Source organism: Anarrhichthys ocellatus, unplaced genomic scaffold (assembly GCF_004355925.1).
Source record: "Anarrhichthys ocellatus isolate YVR2014 unplaced genomic scaffold, GSC_Weel_1.0 scaffold138, whole genome shotgun sequence".
In the NCBI taxonomy this organism is placed as follows: Eukaryota; Metazoa; Chordata; class Actinopteri; order Perciformes; family Anarhichadidae; genus Anarrhichthys; species Anarrhichthys ocellatus.
In genome coordinates this window covers 423,658-439,959 of record NW_022280168.1, presented here as the reverse complement: position 1 = coordinate 439,959, position 16,302 = coordinate 423,658, and the positions used below count along the sequence as shown (strand labels likewise).

Here is a 16,302-nt window from a genome sequence, read left to right as displayed (position 1 = left end):
TACACATGACACACTTTTAGTCTAAACTCTTCCAACAGCAGATGACTGGCCAAGTTCAAATACAAGAGCTGAGGACTTACAGTGTGTGATATCAGGAGGCCCATAGGGATCTGATAGGTAGACATTGGTGGGCTTTCCCACCTTTAGGTAAACCACGTCCGACGTGTTCTTCAAAATGGCCACAGCCTCTTCATGAGACACCTCCTCCAGACTGTAGTTGTTCACCTGTCCAGACACAGAAACAGTCCCCGTTTGTTTAATCAGGAGCTTTAGAGGCTGCTCAGATCAGACCGACCAGCAGGCTCCCTGTCTATAGGGATGATGACAGATGGTGTTCGGGTGTGAACACAACAGTAGGAAGGTAATTAAATTAAGCGCTGGTTAAGCAAGAGGGATGCCCTCCTCAAGAAGAGCTTGCTGTTATACTACTGAGCTAATGTCAGATACAGACTCATTTCATTGTTTAGACTAAAGCTGCAGGAAGAGTGTCTGATTGATACACTGCTAGTTGACAGACAGACAGACAGACAGACAGACTGTCACAGCTCTGCCCCTTCTCTCCTGTCTCTTTATTTCTCACTCACCTATCAGCTCATTCAGTGCACCTGTCAGCCTCCCTCATCATCAGCCTAACTCCCTTCACCTGCCTCTATCCAGCCACTATTTAAACCCCTGCCTCTCAGTCACTCCTTGCCAGATCATTGCCATGTCTACCGGCCCGTTTGGCTCGTCCTTTTCCCGGTTTCCCTGTCTGCCTGCCTGCCCGCCCTGCCTCGTCCATGGATTCCCTGTTGTGTTCCTGTAAGTTTCCTGTTCTCTATTCATTAAATACCTGCTTCACTCTACTTCTGGTGTTGTCTGCATTTGAGTCCTCCACCACAGATAGATAGATACTAAATATTATGATATGCTGTATACTAACTTATATACACTTGTACTCACCATTAACAGCCGGTCTCCTACTTGTAGCCGGCCATCCTTCTGTGCTGCCCCGCCGTCGATGATCTTGGTGACGTATATGCTGTTGTCACCAGGGATGTGCTGGTTTCCAACTCCACCTGCAATACTGAAGCCAAGCCCTGTGCGTGTGTTTGCATATATGAAAGTAGTTGGTTAGTTTCTGAGTTGTATGTATTAGAGATTTATGTTAGGCATCAGACAATACCATAATGATCATGTATCAAGCTATACAGCATATGTATCTAAATATTTTTACTTTTATTGGGCCGAGGAAAACCCTGTTTGAAACCAGTTCAGCTAAACTTGAGACATGGTCAAAGAACAGTGTTTGGCAAGTTAACGCATTCATTAATTAACAGCGACAATTATATTATCACAGGCTAGCGCAGCTTTTTTTAAAAATTTTTATTAAGCTGATATTTTTAACGCAAGAACCGGGCAGCGAGCGGTGAACAGCTGTAATTGTGTGGCATCACTTCCTGCTGCCCCCCCCCGGGTGACACGCCCGGTCCGGAACCCCCACTTCACTGTGTCACCGTCGGCCCCTGCGCGATCGTCTCATTACAGGAACGACGAGCGGTGAACAGCTGTTTGTGTGGCGTCACTTCCTGTTTCCTTCACCTACACTCCCCTGGGTCCTAAGTCCCTCCATGTACAGCTTCTTATTACCCTCTATGTACCAACGTACATTTATAACAAATACCACACATATTACGGTAATCAGCGTTGCATATGTCTGACCAAAAAAAGCAATGATTCATTAAAATTATTTTTAGTTTTTAGAGTTTTTTTGTGTTTTGTTTGTAATATGTATAATAAGCATCATTTAGATATCCCTACTGAGAATTTAACAAACATGACGTAGATAGGTTTGCAAGGTGTATATTTCAAATTGCATCTATTACACACATGAAGATAAAGTTGTGAACACCGGCTGAATATCTATTATCAGAATCATAACTGTATTATAACTGCTACTGTGTAAAGGGAATACTGCTGCGAAAAAGAACCTTATTTGTTTAAAGTGTTTGCAAACCAAATGTTATTGCACACTTGTTCATATAGCAGTACTTTTAAAATAAAAGTGCGCAATACATTCGTTTTGAATTCATTATTGAACTTTGCGCATAACAATGAGATTAATCGCAAAAAAAATCATGCGATTAAAAAGTATATCTTTTATTTTACTTTGCCTTACACAAAACACGCTGCATTAACAGTGACCACTGACATGAAATCAATGTAATATTCACACCTTACAGGAGTGAATATCAGTCAAGTGTGTGTCTGAGCTCACCTTTTGGTCCTTTGATGAGTTTGATCTCAATGATGGTCTCGAGCATCGGCCTGCGGCGCCGCACGTACAGCCGAACAATAGAACCTGCAACCTTCAGGGCTTCTACTGCCTTACTGTGAGAGACTTCAGACACGTCTGAGTCGTTCACCCGCAGGATGCAGTCGTTTACTCTGGAAGAGGAACACTGTGCATCAATGTCACAAAGCAACAAAAGAATCTCCTTTGACGAATAACTTAAAACACATTTCAAAAGACACACACGTGAAATAGATCTAACGCTGTTATAACTCTGGTTGACAAGAACAGGGGATTGACTGAATTTAAATCTGTCCAGGGTGACGATTGCAGAGGGAAGTAACTGGTAAAACAGTGTAAGTGTTTGTAAGGCTGATTCTCAGCAGTCACTTTGGGAAAGGTTTTTTACATGAGTTTTTTTAAGGTCAAACAAACTAACTTTTATGAATTCACATGTTTACTATTTTTATTAAGAGCTGTTCTATCACAATGAGGGGTGTCACCATTTACAGGCATTGATCAAAACCATATTTAAAAATGAAATATTTATATCATATTAATATATATATGATATTGTGTAATAATCCAGCACATCTTAAATAACTATATTTTATATATATATAGTTAAAGTTACAGACTCTCTTCTCTTCCCTGGCCTCATATTTTCAGTGTAATTCATTTGCTGAAAAAGAGACGAAACACTTAAACAAAGTTAAAAATGAATTTGAATGATAGCATCATTATTTTAAATTTTCTTTAGATATCGTGATAATATTATCGTGAATTATTTTGACACGATAATCATGTTTATCATAAGAGCTCTAATCACAGTTAAGATGAGACCATGTTAAGAACAACTTTATGCTTAGAAAACAGCAACGACACACACAAATGAACTAACATACTAACATGTTCACAGTACAGCCAGAGTAGTTCTATTATTTGCGTCTCCCTGTAGACACACACACATTTGATGACAGAGGAGACTGTGTGTGTTTCTTGGCTGTAGATCCTATTTACTGTGCAGTGTTGACCCATGTGCTCACATATGAGTTTTAGATTGCAGGCTGTGTTGTGCATATTACACCCTTTGTAGCTGTATGTCTGGGATGTAGAGACAGAGTGGGGCACACTGAGTTCCAGCACACCATTGTGTAAATATCAGAGTCAGCAAGCGGCTCAGTTTGAATTCCCCTGAGGTGTTGACCAAATCATCCATGCCCTAGCACTCAAGGACACAACTCTCCTGAGGGTCAATAGGGAACAGCTGGGACCCCCCCCACACACACACTAAATCCCATGCATACGCACACACTTCAACCAGAGGAAAGCAGAGCATAAAGATCTGCATACTTCCACATCATATCCTTTAGCAATATCCTTTTAACCTATACTTCGCAGTATACATTCAGTATGTTGTTATTTTGAGCTTTGTGTTTAAGTAGCTAAACAAAGACCTATTGTCTGTGATTACTAAATGAACAACAGACAATGACAAATAAAGCTCGAGATTGTGAGAAAAATCTGAAGTAAGATCTAAATACATTTCATATAGGTTAATGGAAATTGTATATACCAATAAAGCAGTGGGGATATTGTGGGTTCAGTCTTGACTACAACCATGCTTTTACCCTCCAAAACAACCGACTCCATGAGAAACACTTAAAACGCTCACAGCGGCCCCTGAAGCCGAGCGGCTGCATTAAGTATGCTTAGTGCTCTGCCCCAGCGTCCCACAGCAGTGACAGTTAGGAAGTGTGTCTGGCTCTATAATGGTATAACCAAATCCCTCTCAGGCCTCCTTCCTCCCAGAGATTAGACTCCATCCATAATTAGTCATGCTGCCCACCTAGGAATGGGTGACCATCAATTAGGCTAAGAGTGATTTATGCCGGCCTGCTACTCCTGCTATCTGCCCCAGATTGACGGTGTGCATGCATTACGCTCCCCTCTAGCATCTGTGATCTGACAGTAATTCTGCAGAGCTGAGGCTTGGATAAAGAACAGGAGCTGGCCTGAAACCACGAACCAGCATCATCCATCACTTCTACTTTAATATAAAAAGATTTTTGGTTTATTGTTTCTTTATTAAATAGTTTATAAATGTTTACAAAAAACAAGAAATGTTATCAAAATGTTAATCTGTATGATTATCAGGGTTTTTTCCTTTAGTGTTATTTGAAGTCTTTTCAAATAATTCGATGGGAAATCCAACACTGTGACTGCCCACTGATGGCAAAATAACAATGATGGATAGAATGCATTTCCTTGCTGCCATAATTGCTAGATCAACAAATATAATACAATTAAATATCAGGACAGATTCCTTACAGTTGTAATTACAGGGGGACACTCTAATGCTGCTTCTTAGACAACTGGATGACCTGTTTTGAGGATACAGTCAGAGATGTAAATTAGCTGGCACATATACTTTTGCATTACACCAGAAAAGGTCCAACAAATTGTCAAAAAGAGTTGAGATCCCATGAAGGCTGCCTTAAATAAAGGAATACATGTTCGGTATGTGAATCAGGCTAAAAGGGCACAAAGCGTATACTTATAGTTTAAAGGATGAAATCTAATAATCATTTTAAAGCAAGTGTGTAGTACATAACAGATATGTAATGATTTAACAAATGTAAACTGATAATAATAATAATGTATGTGTATCGGAGTAAAGTGAAGTCTGTGTGTGTAGAAAGAGCTGATGTAAGGGGAAGTAAGCAAGGGTGGACCTTAGAAGCTGAGGTCATAACAGATGTTGGGTGTTTTCGAGCACATCTACGGGTGTAACCGGACACACGACTGATGAAGTAATGACACACACACACACAGAAAGTTGGGTGTTTTCCTAGCACATACTCAAAATCAATGATGTCATGTTAATCACGCGCCGAGTTAGGGAGTGTTGGGGAAGGGAGGGGAGAGACAGTCCACAAGTGTTATAAAAAGAGTGACTTGCAAACAGCAAGACGGGATTCATCACGGGACGCCGACCAAGTGCTCCACGGAGAAACACTGGACCTCGTTCGACAGCAGCATCGGAGGACTTCGTCTCTGTTCACGGAAAGAAGACAGCCGTTCCTGGACAAAGATTGAAAGACGAAGATTTCCTCTCCCCCCTGTTTGACTTTAACAACCGGACAACAGATGGACGCAGCCGCCCTAAAGACTTTGTACTGAGCCTGAAGGATCGCTGAATGGACTTTGTTGGCCGCGCAGGAGGAGCTGAAGGTCAGGCCAGACCTTCGCTCCTACAAAACCCAAAAGGACTTTTTATCACATCAAGAATCCAGCTCCACTGAGCCACCTCGGCATCGAAAATTAATGAGTATAATCAAAGAATTAAAAGTATCGAATTAAGTGTAGTATGATTTTATGTGAGCTGTTGCTGTGCCCCTGCTAATATATATATATCCTGCAATAAATATCTAATCTGCATTTAAAGTAAATTTCTCAAGAGAATTCATTTGCTGAAATAGTAAAGTCCCTCGTGGCATTAAAGGTTAAATCTATTGTATGTTTAACAACAAGAGTTCTTAATGGTTATCCTCGTGACCGGTCCACTTAACAGTCCCTTACGGTTTTAGTTGTAATTCCTAGCCGTTAAATCCTAACCTGGCAATTTACCAAGAGCCCGGATCCAGAAGAGGAAAGCTGCCATAACTGACGCGACTGGTAGAAGCACCCGGCCAGGGTGGCCCCTCGGCCGAGTGCACGTTACCGGAGGAAGCAGGGTAGACGTCAGGAGTAACGGTAGTTAGCAGAGCCAGGCGAGTTTCCTCGCAGAACACCAGCTCGCCAATCTTTTAATAGAGAGCTGAGTCAGTAGGTAGCCCCGTATCGGGCCAGAGAACCCCTGGATCTAACAAAATGTTCTACAAGACCAAAGTGTTGTCAGTAAAGCGGTGGCTCTCCAGTTTCATACTTAACGTGAGAGTGTTCACGAAGACTTTCACCCAGTAGAGTGAATAGTGAGCTCATGTTGAGTCCTTGCCTCCTTGATAAACTACTGTAGCAAAGGATCTGATGGACTGTATCCGTTCATTTAATAATGTTAAGGATGTGGGTCCCCCTAAAGCAATACAGTGTGAAGTGACTATCAGAGCTCAGTACGCGCTGATGCTGCAGAGTAATGAAGGTTTGTTGATGTGGGTTTTAATTGGAGAGAGAAGAGACTCAAATTCAACCAAAAAAAAGTTTTTAAGCTACTCCTGAGATTAAATGAACAGAAGGTTAATGTCTGTGATTTGCGATTAGAGTTAATGTCCATGCTAATGGACACAAATAGTTTAAAAGTAATGTTGTCAATATATATAGAATGAATTTTGATTCATAGAAATATAAGGCATCATCAAGATAAACTGGCAAGAGAGCCAGTGTTGACCACAAGTTTTAGTCTGCTTCAGAGCAATGATACTGCCGTATAATATCTTAAATATGTGCTATATGCAACATTTCTGAGGGCAGATTATCTAGTGCAGTAGTGGAGGAGTAAGCTGTGGTATAGTGGAGTGGTGAGAGATTATCTTTAAGTCATCCTCTTACAGGACGTTTCTTTTCTCACGTGTTTTTGAGAGATGCACGTTTTTTCCGTGTCAGGTCAGAAAACTTTTCTAGTTATCTCCTCTTGAAAAGCTGTCTGGGGAAGTGGAAGTGACTGACCTCAGCCGTCCGTCCTCGGCTGCTGCTCCTCCAGGGATGATCTTGGTGATGAAGATGCCGGGGTCGTCACCAATGTGTGGGTTATCTGTGCCTCCGGCGATGCTAAAGCCCAACCCTGAGTTACCCTGTGGCCATGGAAAACAGTCAAGGACAGGCAGTCTCATTCTGTATGTAGTGTGCCAAAATGCCAACACATCAACTAACTGCATGTACTGCAAGGAACAATTTCTTTAAAAGTCAATGAAATATTGAGGCAGTTTAACAGTATGGCTGTACAGTGTCTCTGCTCTCAGCATAATTACAAAGTGTTCAGAGATGTAAAGTCTTCAGTTTGCATTATACAGCCTCTCTCCTGATTCCATCATGACAGATACACTACGAAATGTTGTATTTACGGGCTCACACTATCTTTCAGACTGTTCTGCTTTGTCGGTTCTGCAAATAAATACCCCTGGATGCCCACTCACAAAATGAAGGTCAAGTTTTGATTAAGTCATTAGCTGATGGGAATAGCAGCTTCTCTTGATTACAAAACCCACTGAGAGTCCCTGCAGGGCATTGCTGCCTGCATGCTGAATCAGAAACACTAATAACTATAATAATAATAATACATAAAGTGACTGGTAGTAGCTCATGATGTAAACAGATAACTGTGCGTAGATCCTCTAAAGACGCAGCATGGATGTTTCACCTTCCCTCTAGCACTACCTTGCATGTTATTGTAAAGCCTTCAGGAGACCACAGTGCAGAGGCATGTTCTCATGGATCATCTGAGGTTAAACACAGCTGTGAGGGATGTGAGATACTCACCCGCTCTAGAGTGATTTCCTCAAACTCGTATTCAATTTCTGTGCCGTTGACCTGAGGGTACAGAAAACAGATTGAGTTTTTTAGCCCTTCAAACATTGGGGAGACACTGCAGGCAAAACATAGTTGTTCATGTGTTCTCTCAGAATATTGGAAAGAAAACATCTGAAATACACATTTAGGTGTTTCTTTACTTCTTTGTCTATTGCCTGTAATTTTCTCCTGAATTCACATAGATTGATGGATAGATCATGATATTAATGGCTGAAACTGGTCGATACCAGCATACGTAAGCACATCATATTTTGTTGAAAAGATTATTAGATTTCATAAAACCTTGAAGAAATAGATTTTTTCTTAATATTTTTGCATTTATTGTTAAATAGGTGCACAATATGACCGATGATCTATTCATGGATGATGATGTTGGCTCTAAACTCTCCATACTTAAATTGAACAGGGGCTTTCAGGTTTTCAGCCACTGATTTCTCTGCTAAATAGGCGCCACCTCAAGGGACACAATTTAAGGTGATGGTTAATCAACATACGCTGTTTTTGCCACATAGCGGTTATCTACAGCAAAGTCAGTCCCATCCTGTATCTCACTGAGATGATTAATTAGCAGAGAGCACTTCTGTCATTATGCATTCATACAGGAATAGCACACCAGCATGTGAGACGCTGCATATCATAGTCCCAGTTGGACATCATTTTTGAGCAGCATCAGATGTTATTATCAGAACTCATAGGACTGTAGAAGCAAGCAAGACCTGAAGACTTAATTAGCAACGGCAGTAAAAGAGGCAGAGTTTATCTGAAGCTACTATATGATCATAACTCTATCACAAGAACACAATATCTCAGTAAAAGTCAGTAATGTTGTCTGGCAGGGACAAACAACTGCTTGCAAAATGTCACAGGCTGAGGCAGATGCTCCTTTCCTCATTTCTACACAAAATAGAGAAGCACCTTCAACTGTTAACATAACCACCAACACGTGACAATACACCACCACTTGAAGCCCAGTCAGCTTCATTTCTCTGTTCTGATGTAAAATACTGAGGTGTTGGTCTTTAGAAGTCTTGCGCTAGTCATTTATTCATGACAAACATCAATAATTCAGAACTGCAACCTTATTTGTTACTATGATAAGTTACATGATCAAAATGTAGTAACGCACCACACATACTATCTCAGCTAAAACTCAGTAATAATGGGCTCCTACTCAAGTGTGCTTTAATCTGCTGGATGTATGGATCTTCTACTGAATATGTGCTTCAAAAAATACACAGAAACTCACATAAGGAACCGACTCCAAAGTGTCTGTGTTGACGATCATCGGCGCAGGGCTGGCCTGTAAGAGAGACAGAGAGAGAAGGGGGAGACTTATGTTTTAGCGATAGAGGGCCCACCACTGTCCTACTTTCCATGAATGTATCCAGGGGACAAGCTTGTAGATCTCTGTATCATCAACAATTCAACAGACTTCCATTTGCTGAATGGCAGCAGAAATGCTCCACTCACACCTAGGTATTATAGCTGAGCAGGTTTAACGAGAGACGGATGAGAACATGGATAGTAAAGAGTGGACGCGGTGACTTCCTATTGAGCAGATATGCCGCACTGATAGTAAAGAATTCATGAGTCATACAGGACAGCACTCCCCAGAGAGGAACTCCGATTTTTGGCCACAACATGAGAAGCTGGACCGAACATCCAATCAGCAGTTCAGTTTCCAGTACGTAAACAATGAGCCTGGTGTATGAGACTCACTTCAGAAGAGGATGCTCAAGGATGCATTTGGAGATTCCTTTGAAATTCATCCTTTGATTTTGGCATCACAAGATGAATAGAACTTAAACAAACAAGGGCAAGAACAAAAGAAAAGGCTAATCATTCTCAAATAATTAGAATGAAACACAATATGATGCATATCAAGATCAAAAGGTGAGAGCCCCAAATAACTGAAGTTCTTTGAGATTTATATGAGTTGCCGAATCCGGTCACGGATCCTGGACTGGAAACATGTTTTACATGAGGCGTCATCATGATGTATGCAGTATCTATACACACACAGAGTCCTGTTACAGCTATAGGGTCATAGCACCATGTGCAGCTGACTGACATGATGCTGGGAAAGACGAGACGCTTTGCTTGGTCATCAGTGCAGTGACAGCACATGTCATCAGCAAGAGACCCTGTCTGTCCACTCATGTCTCCATTACAACTACCACAGAGTTGAGACTACGGGTTCCATGACCCCACTGTACTACAGGACTGCTGCTTCTTTATACTACTTGCAGATTAAGCTTTTGGTGAATCAATGCATGGGATGAGCATTTTTCGGTTTGCTTCAATTAGTAAATATTAGTAAAAAAGAACGTCCTGTGGACAATCATTTACAGTAAACCCTGTGTTGATAAATAAGGTCTAAATCAGTCTAAATGACTGCTTTCCAAATCACATACTTTGTCTTTTTACCTTTATTACATACTGCAGCTGCTCTTACAAAATACATACTGTTGCATGCAGTGTGTATTCAAGTGGGTTGAATGAATGATTGAATGGCCCAGGTTTCCTACCGTGATGGTAAAGTCTGCCCTGGAGTGTTTGATGTGTGATTGACAACAGATGTGTGAGAAGTGCAGTTCAGACACACCTCAGTAAATAGCATCGAAGATGGAGACAAAACCTATAACTGCTACTGTGAATACTTTGAGAGAGGAAGACATTACCAGTGTCTCTGGCAAGAAATCTGAATTTATTATTATTCATCATCATAAGTTGCATTGCCAAATTATCATCACTTTTAAGTTCAATGAATAATGCAATGGGCCTATCACTAAAGCACTTCTACTCTGTTTCTTTTACCCAAGTGAGCTCAAATCATTTCATCAATACTTTTGCAGATTAGTGAGGACAAATTAGATCCAAATCAGAATCCCACATATTTGACTTTTTAGTGGAGGTGAAAGAAGACAGAGTAAACTCATGGTCTTTAAATTTCCCTATGTGTTTATTTTCGGTTTGTTTAAGGTCTGTTAACTTTGTGATCTATAATTTAGCCCATGAAAACAACAAGAAAAATCATCATTTTAAGATTTAAATAACTACTGAATTACTGAATTAGAGCCGTCTTATTTCCTTCCAGTGCAGCAAATTGAAGACATTTGTTGCATAATCTTGAAACTTCATTCATGTGAATTATCAAATCACTGTGGCTCATTCAAATGAGAGTCTGAAGATCACAGAGACAGACAGCGACAGAGACACTGGCCACAAAGTGATTGAAGGAAAGAGGTGTTTGTGAGAGGAATGATGAGCGGGTTTAAGACATCTGCTTGCCGCGCACGTACTCTAATTACTAATTATATGAATGAATTCACAGCCGTTCTCAGACAGAGAGGACAGCACACCAAATATCAACTTGACTCAAGGAATCCTTTTACTATCGTTTACCGCAAAGACTAAAAATACCCGTTCATTCATGTACCACATGTCTGTTCGAACACAAGAAAACATTCTCCCATCACATCGATTCACTTACACATACACACCACTCCTCTGTAATGCAAGTAGCGTCCAGAGAGGACATTCACTCAGACACAAACAGTCACGTGCAGCTACTGCAAGAGGACAGAATCTGAGAAAGAAACAAAGCAAATCTTCTTCTGTAATGCCGGGGAGCAGGAAGCTCAAATAATCCGATTGTAGGTCAGGAGCATTTGTCAGCTTATCTCTGTGTCTGGATGCTTTCTGTTGAACAGTGTGAAAGGCATGCCAGCATTGTGAACTGTACCATACTGAAGTCATCTAGTCACTTAATGTCTTACAGAGAAGCTAAAACGATGCTAAAAATACGTAATCACTCAATTGCTTTCTACAGTTTCACTTCTTTGCACTGCTATGCCCTACAGTACCCAATACCACATCACATGGATCCCACTGCCACTATGAATCAACTTGTATGCACACAGAGACCCCCGAGAGGTAATGACCACTCAACTGCGCACTTGGGCTCATCTTTCTCCTCTTGTTCATGCTTCCTAACATCACCACGTGATCAACTGCCTCCAACAACATTAAGCCATCAATGATATGTTAACAGGCTTTCATGGAGCTATAAACTCTATTGGTGAGAATATCATAGGCTAATAATATTCTAAGAAGCAGAAAAAATAAGAACAGAAGACAACGTATAACAAAGCCCTGAATGGATGATGAGGAAGGTGTAAAAGCCTTACTGAGACTGTCATCACACTGCAGAAACCAAAGATGCAGCATCAGATACGTCAGATGTTACAGAGAGAGTGGCTTGTATTTCTTGTTGTGCTCTTGTTGAGGTTGGCTCAATAATTCAGCAGCTCCTCTATGTATAGTGTCTCATGAAAACAGGGGAGTGTATAAATGATTGACAGGCATCCCATGTAAAAATAGTCAACAACACATTGTGAGATGTGGACACTAAAGTATGGTCAGAGTGAGGCTAATGAAAATGCAGGAGTGTGATGTAAATGGACAGATAAGCTCCACTGGAGGAATTAAGAACCTTAAAATGAGACTGAAACTACAATCAAACTGCAAAGTCATCTGTCCGGCAAAGACAATATTGATGGATTCCTCAGAGGCTAATTAGAAATGATGAATCATCAAGTTATAATGAAGAAGACAACAATTGTTGGAGTTTGAGACAGATAGAACAAGTTCAGTTCTGATATCGTCACCTTCCTAAAATAATGGCCTAAGTCATTTTTTGACAAAAATGATTTTGTTGCCTAAATCATCTCCTCATGATGCTGGCCACCTCTGGTAAAATTGCCAACATCCTCAGTTGAACAGATCATGCGATTCTACCCCTGTAGTATAATGGCCTATGTCAAGAGTGTGACTTAGGCCGTTTTATTTTGTGTTTTCTGAAAAAACTGAAAAAATGACTTGGGTCATTATTTTAGGAAGATGACGATATTCAACTTTCAAACTCGATATTTCCATCAAAGACATGCCTTTACAGTTTACAACTACTACTACCGTCTGTCTCTCTAATCCTTCTCACACAGGAGGCGTCGGGTTAGGACGCCCCCCAGTGCACACCACTATGACGGGCCCTAGTTACTTACTGACGGTTTTATGTTTTAGTCACTGCTCACTCGGCCTGCAGATTTTGTGCCTAAACTAGCCTCTGTATGTCGTATCGTTGGACAACATCAACATACATGTTACTCATTGCATACAAAAATATCAAAGGAAATAAGAAATTGTTCAATAAAAGTTTATTTATAGAAAATAATGGAAAACATGGAAACCATGATGGAGTTGAGTTTGCCTTTATGAAATATATATAGCAAATTCCACCAAATACGATCTAACATGAATCCTTCTTTGAACGCCGGTATCATTTTAAAGAGTCTATTCTTCATTTCTCCACATACACCCCCCCCCCCTCCCCCTGAGGACCACACTTCCTCCACTGCCCGTATTTATGGTCTTCCAGCTCATCCTCGTTGTCCAGCTCACCATATTTCGAAGGCAGCACAATAGCTGGAGAACATGTAATGCCTTTCCCTCTGCAGCTCCGTGCTGGATGGCCTCTCATTACCTCCCACTGCCTTGCCTTAGGTCATTTTGCTCGTGCGATGGTTGCACAAACACTACAAATCCCAGCAATTAAATCCACAATCATGATTTGCTTTTGTAGTACATCGGTTTTGTGTATGTGAAATTCCGACAGGAATTGCTGATCAGTCATTAAGTCCCTATTAACTCCCCAGTTTGAGCTCATATGAAATACAGCTTCATTAGCTCTGCTCATAACAACCAGCCTAAAAAGAAACAGACATTTCTACATTTACAGCCAATGTCTCAATACCACACACATCAAGTTCTTGAAAGGTAGTATATATATATATATATATATATATATATATATATATATATAAGTCAGAGTAGTGTTCATATGTTCAGTCAGCTGTCAATAGTGATGACTGTTGGTGTACAGAACGTCCAAGAGATCATTGCCAATGTGACGCCTTACCTTTGATTTTGTTGCTGCTTTTGCTACCTGGAGCTACTCTAGACCGATAAAATCCACTCAGCCAAAAAATTGGCTGATATTTTTATTCATCATTGCGCTATATGACTGTATCAGCATATTTGTAAGTCAATAAGTAACAAGAATCTGTATTACAGAAATTCCAAAGATATGTTTTAGGAGCTTTAGGAAATGTATCTCCATACAGTGCAAGTTTAACGTAAAACGTCCTGCTCATTACATACATCTTTGTTAGGATGATTTATAAAAAAACAATATTAAAAAATCATTATCAATATTCAATGAGTTTATATAAAAAATGATATCTGCTAATAAGTATCAGATGCTTTAAAATCTCAAATATTGATATCACGATGGACCTCAATGATCCAACTTCAAAATTCTTCTTTCATTTAATCCCAACTTCCACTATGGCAGATTTTTTGTTTTTGCATAACTAACTAACAAATCGGCAGCTGCAGACGCCTACATGTGCAACTGGAAAAGATTCCATGAGGCTTTGATAACAAGTTTAATCGCCGTTGTCAAGCTGTGGAGCCAAACAGAAATAAATATAAATTCCTTTCTGATTGAGTAAACCTGTCCTTTGAATATTATATTCTAACAAGAGAGCCTGGCCAATTAAAGCCCATTGAGCAACTCATGAAATGGCTGTTGGCGAAACATCCCAGAATAGCGCCTACATCTCTGTCCACATCACTTGACAATCTTGCATCTCCGTCTTTCTCAACACATATTTCTGCTCTGGCAATCAGATGCAGATCACCAGCTTGATTCATAGCTCTGCTGTCTGATAACTCCTGGCAGACCCGGTCAACCTTGAAACCCATTCCATCAGTGCTACCAAATTTTCCTGATTCTTCCTATAGTTGGAAACGACTGTGTCTGTAATAAACATCCCTGTGCTTTGATTTGTGGATGCTTTTCCTCTTTAGCAGGCCAGGCCATGGTTGGCACACTGTGCATTGTAGGATTGCCAAGACTGTTTACATTGCAAGTTTTAATATTGCAGGTTGTGTGACTGATGTACTCACGATGCAGTCCCTGAGCTCTTTATAGCTAACATATGTTGCTAATTTCAATTCCTAACCACATTTGAAAAGGCTGTCCATGTTGTTTTCTTTGGAAAAACACCTTAGTTACTTTTGTCAAAACACTTGATTTTTCATGACTAAATGTTGTGAAACAAAATATCAGTTCAAGATTGGAGGCACAGGTGGGATGAGGTGAGGTGTCCTTCACAAAACCTAACCTTAATTTAATCACAGTGAACTAAGGTGAAAGCTCTGACAAGTTCTGAGTGACAACATAAACAGTGGCACACACAAAAGCCCTGATACAAAAATCAATACCAGCCTTTTGTTAACGCGCTATAAAGAACCTGGTGGGATGGATGGCTGTCAAACATGATTTGACAAAGAGCAGCTATACAGAAGCCGAGCTTCAACGCTAAAGGAAGACAACATATGGGACTGTCATTGAGGTTATCAAGTCATCAGGACACCAAACTATTGACCTCATTTATGCTCTGTGGTTTTTACTGACGTTTGAAGCCACAAATAAAAATGTTACACGGATGTTGATGCCAGTCAAAAAAGATAAACATGCAGGGGTTTTTTTAGGATAGAAAACACCCATAAATTGCAGTTTGTGACAGCCCATCATATTTTAATGATAGTCAACACAGCCATTGACATTTTACTTTATTAAAAAGTGCATCTACAAAACCACCTATGTCATAATTTACCTTAATTTCGATTAGACTAGAAGTCACAAACAGACGCCAACTCTCCAACAGCTTGCTGGTCCTCATGGACACGTGCTGATAATAGTTCTGACAGTAGCACACTTTTACCTGGTGGGGCTCCTGCCAGCTTTGGACGCAGCCACACTCAGGGGGCCACAGGTCACAGCTCCCTCCCTTGGCTCTGACTGACGCAAAGCGACTGGGACTTCTGGAGGACATGCTGTCCAAATGCCAGGCCGCCATCTGGCCCCCCCTTCGGGGAAGGGTGGCACCGCCAGGGACAGATCTGTAATGGTATCGCTGGCCCGGGTACTGGTGGTTGTTGGGATGTTGATGGTGCCAGCTGAAGGAACATGGCACCTCCTCACAGTCCCCCCTTCCATCCAAGTCCGCCATGTCCGCTAAGCAACTCTGCTGCTTGCTCAGGTAAGCAGTCATGCTGCCGCCTCGCAACACTAACCTCTGCTGACTTCAACACTTTGTCTTTGGCTTCTCCAGATTCCTCCTCTGTAGGTTTACCGGTACAGTCACCAAACACAAGACGGGGTCCTGCCTGATGTACAAGTCCCTTGCTCCGACAAAATGAATGATGAATGAAGCGACTGGCTGGCTGGCTGCTGGAGCTGTACGGGGCTACATAGGGTGTGTGTGTGTCAGAGCTTCTAGACTGGAAGAAGGATAAATGAGAGAGAAAGTGAAGAGGGAAGAGAGAGACAGAGAGAGAGAGAGAGAGAGAGAGAGAGAGAGAGAGAGAGAGAGAGA

At 41.0% G+C, this 16,302-nt stretch overlaps 1 protein-coding gene across 22 annotated transcripts in view; it reads right to left on the bottom strand.

Moving 5' to 3' along the window:
- Positions 1–16,302, bottom strand: part of dlg2 (discs, large homolog 2 (Drosophila)) — a 191,857-nt gene that overhangs the window by 39,635 nt on the left and 135,920 nt on the right. For 20 of the 22 annotated variants that reach the window (XM_031877480.1, XM_031877489.1, XM_031877479.1 and 17 more), the window contains 6 exons: positions 9,045–9,098; positions 7,748–7,798; positions 6,938–7,062; positions 2,258–2,427; positions 943–1,079; positions 81–225 (listed from right to left, as the gene is read on the bottom strand). In XM_031877480.1, the coding sequence (XP_031733340.1) occupies positions 81–225; positions 943–1,079; positions 2,258–2,427; positions 6,938–7,062; positions 7,748–7,798; positions 9,045–9,098 (682 nt within the window). The other 2 variants (XM_031877482.1, XM_031877494.1) reach the window with 2 other exon arrangements.